Here is a 12,841-nt window from a genome sequence, read left to right as displayed (position 1 = left end):
AAATGCTCCTCCAAGGTGTTGGAAAATATAACTAAATCATCCATATAAGCATGGAGAATATTCCTAGTAAATCTCCGAACACTATATTGATCATTCTAGTGAACGTAATAGGAGCACAACGTAGCCCAAATGGCATACGTAGGAATTCATAGTGACCTCTAGCTGTACTAAAAGCAGTGTACTGGGTACTATCCTTAGCTAAGGGTATCTGGTGAAAGCCTTTAAGTAAGTCCAAGGAAGTAAAAATTTATTCTGTCCTAATAGAGACAAAATATCATCTGTGCAAGGTACCGGAAACGATCAGGGATAGTTTGGTCGTTAAGCTTATGAAAGTCAACACAAATCCTCCAGGTTTTGTCCTTTTTGGTACTACTATCAAGGGAAAATTATAAGGGCTGTTAGATTTCTTAATAACCCCTCTTTTTAACATTTTATCTACCTCAACATTGATTTCATTCAGAAATTTGGCCGGTAGACGATATGAAGGCACGTAAATGACCTGGTCTTTATCCTTTAAACGAATTTGATGTTCGATGACTTCCGTTTTGCCTAAAGCTCCAGTACTAGTAGAAAAAAAATCACTATATTTGGATAAAAGATAAAAAAATTTCTTGCTTATATCCCTGTCTAAGATGTCTGCTTCGATCTTGCCTTTAATTACCTTTAAAAGAGATTCGTCTGTTGCTGATTCAGTGGAGTTAATTTCAGCAACTGTAAGGATTCGATGTTTATATGCTTCGATATTGACAATATGTTGATTTTCATGTACTGTTAAAGCAGCATTTAAGTGATTAAAAACTTCAATGTTAACCCGATGATCAGAATTTACTGTGTATAATGCTTGCGTGACTGAAAGCCCATTGATCTTTAAGGTATCAGGAAGAATTAAAACCTCTGAGCCTGGCAATTTTCTTTTAACCTTGACCGTGAGATACGATGGTGTGTTTGGCTCGATGGTTTGTGCGAACGCAGCAAGGACGGGTGCCTGAGAGTTATGTTGGGTTGCTGTAACAATATCATCGCTCATGAGACAAGTGACTGGCTCTTCGATATACGTTATCTTCTTACTCTCTGTCTCCTTCTGATCCAAAACGGATTTCAATGTGTGTGAAGACCGATAGAATTTCCTTTATAAACACTCCGTGTTTTTATGGGTGTTAAAATTACGTTATGTAATGACATTGATGGATATCCTATAATAACTACTGGGTACATATTAATATTGCCAACTATGATAAAGGTATCCGTAAAAGTACGTTGCCCCAACCTGTATTGTATCTGAGATGTACCAATTACATCTAATTCATTATTGCCTATTCTGACAAACGAACATCAGAGCGTTCGATGGGAAATCTTGAAAATAAAAGGTGATGGGTACGTAAATCCATTATATTACGTGGACTACCTGAATCAAAAAACAAGGTGAAATGCTTGTGTTCTAAGCTAACTGCATGCAAAGTGGGTCTAACTTCTTCTGAGCCAATAATAGCGTGTATTTTGCAAAAATCTACGGGACCGTTCTCTGCATGTTTGGGAGACACTACCTCGATTTCTGGAAAATTCTTGTCTTCACACATATCTTGGAGAACATTAAACTTATTATCTGATTCAAAAAGTGATGATAACCCAATATCACTCTCCTCCCCTTTAAGCTGGCTATGTGGTGTTTGTCTGCCCGCCGGCATTCGGAAAATTCACTGACGCATTATTGTTTGGAACTGCTGAGCCTGAAGTTGGCTTTCCCGAGGAACGATTTGAATGTACTTGTTTCTGACCTGCATTACTGTTCTGCTTGTAATGTTTGTTCTTTCCCCCATGGTACTGTTGCTTTTAGCGTCATTACCAGTGTTTTGAATGTTTGTGTTACTGTTTAAATTCTTCTTTCTTGCATTGCAATGACTATACAGTACTTATGATGCGTACTGTTATGGATTGAACAATAGCGGGACCTACACTCATTTATCACATGACCAGGTTTTTTGCAATTGTAACAAATGACTGCTGATGGATTATTAGTGACTAAGTTAACCTGTTATGTGATGTAGACGCATGATTTTTGTTTTTTTGCTTTGTAAAATCCTGAATCAGAGAAGGATCGAGATCTGTACACTTGGACAAGTGTTTCCGAACTTGCCTATAGATATCTAATTCTGAGCTATCTGATTGTAATTTTTCATCAAAACACTTAACCAAAGGTTCAGGTAACATTGCTGTTACAAGTGTTAAATAGAATAACCTGCAGACAGATTTGGAACTGATATGCAGATTACCATTGACCCAACTTGAGCCATCAATCTGTCCTTTATACTCTTCAAGCCTATCTCTCTATCAGAGCTGCCCTATCTGCTATACTTAGATTAGTCATAGATGTGAGTCTTATGATGTTGCGTAAAGCAAGAACTTCATCCAATGCATCCTCACTCCCATAAATGGAACGCAGATTGGCTTTGAAACCATCCCAAGTGTTTGTTTCTTTAAAAGATATTCCCCACAAGTATGCACCTGCATCTCCCTTAGCAAAATCTATGAAACTCTTTGCCTCTTGCAATTGTAAAGCCGGATCGGTAATGGATTTTGCCGTGAGGTGTACGTCTATAGACGAAATCCAAGATTCGACACCCTGCGTCAAAAATCCATTGACACGACCTGCGAATGGTACAATTGGCGATCTAGCATTAACTACCGTAAGTACAGGATTCTGTGGGGAAGTGGTGGGGTCGCTCCCACTTGGGGTTGGAGGAGTCATTTTCCTACTAAGTTTCCTATCTGCACGCCTACTCTCTAAGTGATCTTGAAACCTATATGAATAAACACGGCCGCTACGTAACCTCATAAATCTAAACCAGGAACGCAAGTAAATAACAACCGAGATTCATATAACCGCTAAAAAATAACATCACTTATGAAAAATGCATCATAAAATACAATAATGAAAGGTAATAAATGCACTTTCCTGAAAAAGAACAGAGTTAACAATGTGTCAGGCATAAAAATAAAAGGACACAAAAGTATGAAAAAAATGAGGTATCAGGAACCGCTACGTCTGCAAGGCAAAGGTATTAATCTACGGCACTGCTCACCTTATATCAGCAACCTGCCACTCGAGACCCGAACACTGTAAATGAATATACCAACTGTTATAAATAATGGCTGTACTTAGCTTTTTATTGGATTCTGGTAAGTAGGTCGACGAGGTTCCTCTGCTGTCCAACTTCCGTCTGGCTAGATACACGTCATCGAAGGGATGTTATTGTGGATGTTGAACTTCTTATGTCGATGAATGTTGATTGCAGAAACCCTCAAGGAACAACGTGGAGTGTTGATGTGCAATGTTGCGTAGATTTGTGTAGATTTCTCTCTCTGCCATGCGTTGGGGTAGATGTGTTGTGAAGGTCAGATGTTTTCCTCACTTTTTCGTTGTTGATTGTTTTCTTTCCGTCTGCTTGTAACCATGTTTATGAAGATGACAATTGTCTATGGTTTTTGGGCATCTCGCCGCATCGGAGCTTCCGTTTACCAATGTAGACGCCATGTAGAGGTGCTGCCAGAAAGCTCTGTTGTGACCGCTGTTGTGTGTGTGCCACCACTGTTGTATGAAGGTATTTCATCAGAAATTCCTCCAGGTGTTTGGTTATAAGGACTGTGTTTGGAACTCAGTCAGAGTTTGGTTATGACATCTTCAGTTTCTCCATGGCTGTAGAATAAGACTGTTTTTGGAAGATCAGACCAATGTTCTGCAGGATTTCAGACAAACTCCATAGTGGTTTTTCTTGTATTTCTTATAAAGACTTATTTAAAAAAGAATACAATTGGTCTGCACGGGATGATCTCCCATGTCGATCTAATATCTAAGCTGTCACACTTTTACATAGCAAGACTAAGATGCACACACACGAACAAACATATGACCTCGTTCCCAAGAACTTCCCACGGCTCGTGACTTTGCCTCAGCTCTGAGCAAAAGGAGAACGCTGAGTTTATGCAAACGGATGCTAATGTATGATGACGCACTGTCTTAAAGCACTACACAGGTACTTATTGATGACGTTTGCGTCGGGTTTGACCAAACGGAGATTTCACAATAGCCTTCCTTTCATGTGCGATAGAGATATATATGTTGGGAATTATCTTAGATTTACTAAGAAATGTAGTTTCTTTAAATGTGGCATAAATGAAATATATTATCATGACTGGCCAACTTTTCGGGGATTTTACTGAATCTCGTGTCCAAATCCTCCGTGAACTTCCTGAAAGTTGGTTCACAAAGGCCTCTGCGTCAAAGGCAGGCTGGCGAGGAGGGCTTGGTTTTGCAGCCCTCTTACTCGCGCTTTGCCGGAGGAACCTGACTTGCTCCCGGAGGCTACAGGTGCTGAGACCTTGGCCTTCGACGGGGAAGGGCGATGCCTTCTTGGAGGACGAGGACTTATAGCCCTTCGCCTTCCATGAAGTCTTCAACTTCAACTTGGGGATAGCAGACGGAGCTCTATCACCCAAGGAGGAAGACTTCACAAAACCTGTGAACGAAGAAACAGATGAAGCTGGGGAGTCAAAAAGGGGGGGGCCCGCCCCAACAACCTCACCTACCTCGCTACTTACCACCTGGTCCTGCTCGGTGTTCATGGGTTCCAGGTCTAAGTCTAAGGCGGCGACGTCCTCCGAAACCTCGGCGTAGAGGATATCCACTTGGGGTGGCTGGGTCGCATCCCGGATTTGCTGGATGATGGGGGTGGCAAGATCTTCTGGCACTGCGGCCGCCACCCGTGCGCCGGGGTAGAGCAGGTCCCTCAACTTAGCGTCGAGGACGTAGGGCTTCCCCGACGGAACATTCCTGCCAAACCCAGCCACCCAGGCCCGGAGGGATTCCAAGGCAGACTTCTTGGAAGACTCGTCCGCCTGTAAGAAAACCAACAATTAGCCAAGAACGAAAAAACAGTCCGGGAACCTCGTAAACAATATACAATATGAGGAGCGTAAAACGGAGGAAGACTGTCACTTACCGACTCATCCTGGACGGTTGCGCATAGAGCGAAGCAAACCTCACAACCATCAGGGTGCCAAACTACCAGGTCGTCGAGCCGGACCGCACAACCAGCGTGGGTCCGGCACACTACGTGACCGTAGGGTTGTTGGAGGGAAGCGGTACACCCCGGCTCCTCACAGCGAACAGTCTGTAAGTAGAAAAAGTACATGAACCCACCACCCTAAGCAATCTAAAGCCGGCAAGGCCGGGAAATTCGACTACAACCGGAATACTCCGGCGGAGAAGAACTCCCTTATCATAAACTGGGCCAATAAGCTCTAAATTACACAGAGTGGAAGGTAAAGCTTCCAGACCCCGGAATACTCCGGGAATGAAAGAATGAGACACCAAGAACTCACCACAAGGGCTGCCAGTAAAAATAACGGCGGAGCCCCGGGTGTAGAACCGACTCACGTATATATAATATAAAGGAGGAGAGTACTCCGTTAGATAAACAGACTTATCTAAATATATCAATTCATAAACAATAACATTAAACAAATGACGGTACAAGGGGTAAATACTCCGAGACCGGAGGGATCCGCTCCCTTATATAATATAAATCCTTCCTCACTTCCCGCCGGAGAAACAAGATGGGCAAGATGCTCGTATGTTTATAACATAAGCGGAGCAATTATATTTTACCCTATCTACGTGAATCCGACGGGGAGACGAGAGGTGTGGGATAGAGTGTCGAACACGTTCGAGCTAACGAACCACCAACACCAACACAGCGATGCTAGGGACTGTATGGGAGGGAGCGAATCCTCTACCAAATGGAGGAGTCCCTGAACTCGGAGAAAACGCCATCTAGCGTCACCCGCGCGAGTAGAGCAAGGCTGGAGGGGTGGTGAGGGGGGAGGGGTGGAGTAGGGAGAGAGGTAGGCTACCAAGAAGGGAACAGGAGACAGGGGAAAAACATATCACCCACTCAACTGCACCCCATACCTCCAAGAATAATGAAACTTGGGAGGGTAGCCTACTACTAAGGGAAGCTACCCAGCCCGATGCCCGACTCCTTCCTAGGCGAAGCCTAATAGGGACCTAACCTAGTATAGGCTAGGAAAAGGGAGGAGTGCGGAGGGGAGGAGGAAGCAACAGGGAGAGAAATTTTGTGCCGAGAACCAACCGGGATCGAGAAGAGGGGCAAGGAGGCGACTAGCCTAGAGGAAACACATCCAAAGAACTCTATTCTCCCAAATGAAGGAAGAGAACTAAGGAGCTCACTCTGCCCACCAAAAAACGACCCCGGAGGAAACAGCAACCAAAACTCCCTCAACCTGATGATCTCCACACCCAGGGCAAGGGGATGGAAGCAAAACAAGCCTACTCCACTAAATAACCATCACACATAAAAATGGGAACAAAAATGTGCTCAATAGGGTGCGAGCCTACCTCGGGAAGCGGTTAGATCTGAGGCTGCCGCCACCACGAGGAGGTAAACAAAAATAAAATAAAATAAAAAGAGAGCACCATCTCCAAGAATAAAATAATTAGCCTAATAGAGACCAAAAATAATAAGGAACCCAACCGGGGTACCTGGACGGGGCATCACCCTCACAAAGGCCAACAGGCCAATGAAACGTAATTTCGTGAAACAAAGGGGGAGCCACCGCAGGGAACCCACCAGGATGGGAACCAAGGGGCAAAAATCTATCTATAACGACGGCAAAAATCTATCTATAACGACAAGGAGACAACCCCAACAGAAAAGAACTGATGGAGTCGCCTGCATGGTCGACATGGCTGGCGGAGGACGCCGTGGCGCCATAATAAGATCTCAATATTTATGAAAAGACGAGACCATAACAGCCAAAAATAGAACAAACCCCACAAGAAGATGGTACTTAACTTGGAGATGGTAAAGCTGCTCGATGACATGGCGAAGATGAAAATAATCCAAAAAAGGAGGACGAGCACACAAAAGAAATGATCGCAATCACGTGCTAGAAAATGGAATGAGGTAGGTGGCGCTGGTGTCGCCGTCCTGGCGGGTGTTGAGTGTAGGGGCTGTAACGGCTCACCACTCTGTTCCGGGGGTTTTGATAAGGAGAGATCTTTCGAGTATGTTTCCGTGGTAGTGGTAATTCACTCACCCTTCCTTATACCGACGTCTTCCTAGAAGACGCTCGACTGGGGGTAGTAACCCCAGCTTTCCTGAAAGCTCTTTTTCTCTGGTATATCTAGCATTATTATACCTAGAAATTCGTGCTGTAATGGAATTTCACCGGCTGACACGGGACTGAACTCAGAAAATAATTAAAGAGAGCATTTAACCCACAAGTTGGTTAGTGGAGGGCTGCCTAGGTAATTAACAATGGGAGTTTTATGTTCACTCATCGCCTATGAAACAAGGAAACAAAACTCCTTCCGGATATTTAAGCGCCTGAGCTACAGGTGCTCCATCTATTGTTAAGGTTGTTTATTAATAGGAAACTACAGACAAGCAGCTCCTCAGAAAACCCCCTCACCCATCCTATGTCAGAGTGTACCAAGGAAATGGGAGGTCTTCCATCATTGGTGTAGTGAGAATGGTCTTAATCTACTCAAGACAACTGTAAAAGAAGTAGTGGACTTTCTCATCTTCGTACACCAAGAGAAGGCCCTTTCCGCGGATACGATCAAGGGTTACAGAGCTGCCCTTGCTCAAGTGTTCAGACCTTGGGGTATAGACCTCTTGGCTTCTTGGGAACTTTCAGCCATGTTAAAACATTTTTAAAAGAAGCATGCCTCACAAGAGTTGAGGCCCCTCAAGTGGGGCGTGACCAAGATCCTTGCCAGCCTGAGACGGATGCCCTATGAGCCCCTTAAGAAGGCATTGGACCATGACCTGATCCTTTGGACAGTTTTCCTCTTGGCCTTTTGCTTGGGACCTGTGGTAGCTGCCCAAGAGGTTGTGCAGTCACCTGAGCTCCACATTTGGACAGAGTCAGTATATGCAATGTATCTTGGTCTGGCATAAGTCTGGAGGTGTGAATGTGGAATTACTGGATTCCCTTCCTCAATTTTTTTTGGGAGCAACATCAGGGACCAAGTACTTGCTGGCTGGAGTCAGACTAGTTACAGGTCAGTACACTCTGGGTATCCTTTCCCTATTTGTGATAGGGTAGCGTCACCCTTGTCCTCTCTCCTATAGGGAGGGAGAAAGTCACACAGTAGAGTTTAGTCCTGAACCTTTTACTTGTAATAATTGGAACTCAGTTGCCTTCCATGATTCTCTGAAACATTCCCTGCATGCTATAGAAGGAGCACTCAGGCCCAGGGTCCTACTACTCTTGCCAGCCATTTCCTCAGACCTGTAGGAGGTTACAGGAGCCATGTCTTCCTCTGCTTGCATGGGAACTGGGATCGTGTCAGTTCCATGGTAGCTTTTAACTCCAGTCAGTTGAAGGGCACTGACCTCCTACCCAGGGGTAAGTCTCCTATGTAAAAGGTGATGGTTTGTATTGTTGTAGGAACAAATAAATTTTGAGTGCAAATATGTATTTTTCCAGAGTAACCATCCAGAGCCTTTTATATTTTGGTCCCAACTGAACCATGAAGGCAATGGTTGGTGAGTGATACTCCCTCACTTACCCTAATCTCCACCTGGTTAGCTACCCTGTTACCAGGTTTTGACCAGTTTCCAGCTCACAATGAAAACTATAATGTAAAAGGCTGTGATATTTATACCTAGGAAAATGCAGATTTTTTGTTCAAAATTTGTTATATGTACTGTAATAGCATAAGCTGAAAATAATGAATAAATTGTGTGAGTATGTATGTGTTAGGAGATTTTTCTTGATATTGTGCATGGTCATGTAAATGATATCCTCAAAGTAATAAATCATGAGATAATGGTAAATAATGAGATAATGCCAGTGTTTTTTCCCCCTGAATATTTTGTTTAAAGTGTTGCAGAGCATTTTGGAGGTTTAATTATTGCACCGTAATTATTTTGCTTCTACCAATGATTTTTGATGACTTTTCAGGGTGTCAACAAATCGTACATGGGAGATAGAGTCATCAAGATAACTGACAGATCATATGGAAGAGATTATTATGAAATTCGTGAATTCCAGGTAATTACAATTTGTTCCGACACAATATACAAACCCTTGGTCCTTTACATTAGGAGATACTTTCAGGCGTAGGCTGGAAACGGCCGTTAAACTCTTGAACAAGGTGGTTAGGCAGTAACTACCTCCAGGTAGGCGGGGATACCCGCCTGCCCGGATGTAAACATTCCAGTTTGCTTTCGGCCGTCAGCCATTGCTGACGTATTTTTCGTTCTCTCTGCTGACTGTCGTTAAGCCCTTCGGTGGGATCTTTCTGTATTTTTGTTTATATATTGCGTGTGTTTGATATTTGGTAATACAAACCCACGATTTGTGATAACCTTGTGTAAGCCGTCTTTCCCTGCCTGTGTCTTGGGTTTGACGGCCAAGGGCATAGCTGGAGTAGCGTAGCCAAGTGGTAATGCTTCTCTCCAGCGGCCCTTTACGTAATACTGGAGGCGCCCCTGTACTTTCTGGAATAGTTTGGGACGCTTTTTCTTCACTTCCCTTACATCCATTGGGATGTAAGATTAGTCCCTTCTTGGGCTTCCGCCTCCGTGTGTAGGGGCATCACTAATTTCTTCCTTCTTATGCTGAGTGTTTCTCGCCGCCTGCGCTTAGAGATTTGCGGGCTGAGTGGGAGGTTACGGGCGTCGTCGATAAGTTCCGCTTCCACGGCGCCCTTGGTGGCCTCCCCTCTGTTCTTTTTTCTCTTCCCATAGGTTCTTCCTTCTCTCTCCTTCGCCCTCTTCGCTCGCTCGTCGGGTGAAGACACGGGGGAGGGGGGAGGGAGCGAGCAACCTCGTCTGGAGTACCTCCTAATGCTGCATAGGGCTGTCCCCTTGTAGCGGGAGAAGCCTCCCTCTACTAATCTTATTTGTTTTTTCTTTCAGGTTGACAGTGAGTATTGCAGAGACAGCAGTAGTTGGCTGGATATCATATATCAAGAATATCTTGCATGAAGCAGTCCCGACTTTCATTCAGTGATGCTTCGGGATCGTCCACAATACCTGATTAGATGACATATTACCACGTCGGGATTGCTCTGACTCTGTTCCCGCCGATGTAGTTCGATCGCTGTCATTGCTGGTTTTCATGTATGCTGTTGCAATGCTTCCTGCGTATCTGTGGTCTATCTGCTCCTGCTGTTCCCTGTGTTTTGCTCGTGTCAACTCTATGACAGTCTTGGGGCTGCTCTCCTGGTCTCCTGCCGCAGCCGCCCTGATCGCTCCTGTCGATGCTGGTGACTTTCAATGACACTTTGTCTGTTGCATTAGCTCCTGCCTTCCAAACAGCTAACGTAGCTCCTGCATCGAATGTCCTGATGGTGCCCGCTTTTTCTCCTAGTGGTCGTGCCTGGGGCCACTTCCGTTGTGTTCCTGACTGCTGCCATCCTGTAGAAGACGTGGCGTGAAGGGAAGGAAGTCGCCTTTAATGGAAGTGACGTTCCTGGCTGTTGCATAGCTCCTGCTCTCCGAACCTTTGCCAGCCCCCTGCATCGGCTGTCCTGATCATTCCTGCTGCTTCTGGCGGTCGTGCCCCGGTCCGCTTCCTGCGTTCCTGCCAGCTGCCCCAGAGGTTACGATGTCCGCCATCCTGTAGAAGATGTCAGCGTGAAGATTTAGGAAGTGGTCCTGTTGAGGTGATGTTCCTGGCTGTTGCAGTAGCTCCTGCCCTCCGAACTGCTGCCGCAGCTCCTGCATCGGCTGTCCTGATCATGCTTCTCCTGGTGGTGGTGTCCTGCGTGCGTCCGTTGTGTTCCTGCCGGACTACCCTGGAGGTTACAATGTTTCGTGTCGACCATCCAGTAGAAGATGTGGGAGTGGAGATGAAGGAAGCTGTCCTGTGGAAGTAGCCGCCGTCTTCTTCATCTTATCTTCGTTTTCGTCTGCTGCGTCTTCCCTTCCTCTCCTGAGGTCCTGGAGGTCCCGAGAATCGGACAGACCTCCATCGGCCAAAGGAAGGATGCTGCTTCTTCCCCTTGATGCCCTTGGACATCTAGGGACTGCCTCCTTCCGAGGAGGCAGTGGGTCTCTCGTTGGCTCTTCCCGACCCTCGGGTTAGGGAACCGATTCGCATAGCCGTGGGTTTTGTGTTTTGGAAGCGCGGCGCGCAGACCTCAGTTTATGCGTTCCCGTTCCCGAGTCTTAGAGGTTCCGCCTCTAAGATGGGGCTACTTCGGCGCTCGTTCATGAGCTGCTTCGAGTGCTCGAGATTCTATGGAATATCGAGTATCCCGATCTGGTCTGGAGAGATTTTCCTGGGCCCAGTTCGGGAGCAGTGCGAGAGAAAGGCCGAGGCACCCAGGTGTCTCGGTTCCTCTTCCTGCCAGCACCGCAAGCGCTTCCCGAGTGTTTGCCAGTGCTCGGTCGGGTTCCCAGCCTGGTGTCTCGATCCTCTCGGTTCGAACACCAGAAGAAGCAAGGAAGAGATTCACTTTGGGAGTCCTGCGGGACTTCTAAGAGACTGACTCTCTTCCGAAGACAAGTTGGCCGATTCGCATTTTCCTGTGGGATCTTGCGTTTGGGGTCAGCGACAGCGCCTCTCGAGGCCATTCCTCGTTGCCAGTCTTGGAAGTCTGCATCTAAGACTGGTTCTGTGCTTGGCTCTTTTAATCTATTAGGTAACAAGCAGCCGCTCCCGATTTTCGGAAGTCTCGTGGGTAGCTCGAATTCTATGAATCACGAGCGCTCTCCTTACGAGAGGCATAGGACGAGAGAAAGTGCCGAGACACCCAGGTGTCTGGTTGCCGAGACACCCAGGTGTCTGGTTGCCGGGACGCCCAGGTAGACACCCAGGTGTCTGGTTGCCGAGACACCCAGGTGTCTGGTTGCCGGGACGCCCAGGTAGACACCCAGGTGTCTGGTTGCCGGGACGCCCAGGTAGACACCCAGGTGTCTGGTTGCCGAGACACCCAGGTGTCTGGTCGCCGGGACACCCAGGTGTCGGTGTACCGCGACGCCAGGTGTCTCGATTCTGCCCGCCAGCTGCTTCGTTGCTCGGGCGGGCTTCGTTCTGTGTCTCGAACTTTAGGGTTTGAGCATGCAAGATAGCAGACACAGAATTCCCCTATGAACCTTCTTCTCGAGCGGCCTCGACCTCGGCCTCGAAGGAGTTTAGAGTTCGGGAAACTAGCAATTGTTCACAGCAGACGAGTCTGGCATGCCCAGTTATGAGTCTGGCTCTGGCTCGGCTCGACTTGGCTTGCCAGACTGGCTCGGCTCGACTCGACTCGGCTTGCCAGACTGGCTCGGCTCAATTTGACTCGGCTTGCCAGACTGGCTTGGCTCGTTTCGGCTCGCCCCGTCTCACCTGCCTCCCAGTCTGCCGCATACCGACCAGCTGGATCGCGTTCTCATGATCGGCTTGGCTTGGCTCGGCCCTACTCGGTTTTTTCCGATTCGGGTTCTCGTCTATGCTCGAGTGAACTTTTTGCTCTTCCCAGGAGCACTTTGCCACGGCATAGGTGCTCTTCTTTCCCCGTGTGGCAGTAATCTCCTTCGGTTGATTATTGCTCACGGTCCGCCTCTCCTGCTTATCATTCTGGCAGGACAGGTAGGGCTACTCTTTTCTCCTGACCTGTTCTCTTCTCCTTTCGGTTGTTCCGAGAGGAGCGAGACGGACAGAGAGAGCTCCGACGAAATTTTCTTTCAGAGTTCGGCTGCCTGGCGTACTTTGGGTATCGGTCCCCCGATTCTCTCGTATTATAACCAGGTAGCTGAGAAGGGTTTCATGGGATCTGTCAAGGTCTCCCTCCAAGGGGAGAAGTACAGGGGTTTTCACG

The 12,841-nt window shown here is 46.8% G+C and overlaps 1 protein-coding gene across 1 annotated transcript in view; it reads left to right on the top strand.

Moving 5' to 3' along the window:
- LOC136851000 (uncharacterized) overlaps positions 1-12,841 on the top strand; it is a 137,150-nt gene that overhangs the window by 45,412 nt on the left and 78,897 nt on the right. Inside the window, exon 3 of the mRNA XM_067124974.1 lies at positions 8,992-9,081. Within this exon, the coding sequence (XP_066981075.1) occupies positions 8,992-9,081 (90 nt within the window). The remainder of the gene's footprint in view (positions 1-8,991; positions 9,082-12,841) is intronic.

The sequence above is a fragment of the Macrobrachium rosenbergii genome, chromosome 23 (genome assembly GCF_040412425.1).
Source record: "Macrobrachium rosenbergii isolate ZJJX-2024 chromosome 23, ASM4041242v1, whole genome shotgun sequence".
In the NCBI taxonomy this organism is placed as follows: Eukaryota; Metazoa; Arthropoda; class Malacostraca; order Decapoda; family Palaemonidae; genus Macrobrachium; species Macrobrachium rosenbergii.
The sequence above is the reverse complement of the archived record's forward strand: the minus strand, read 5'-3'. Positions and strand labels throughout refer to the sequence as shown.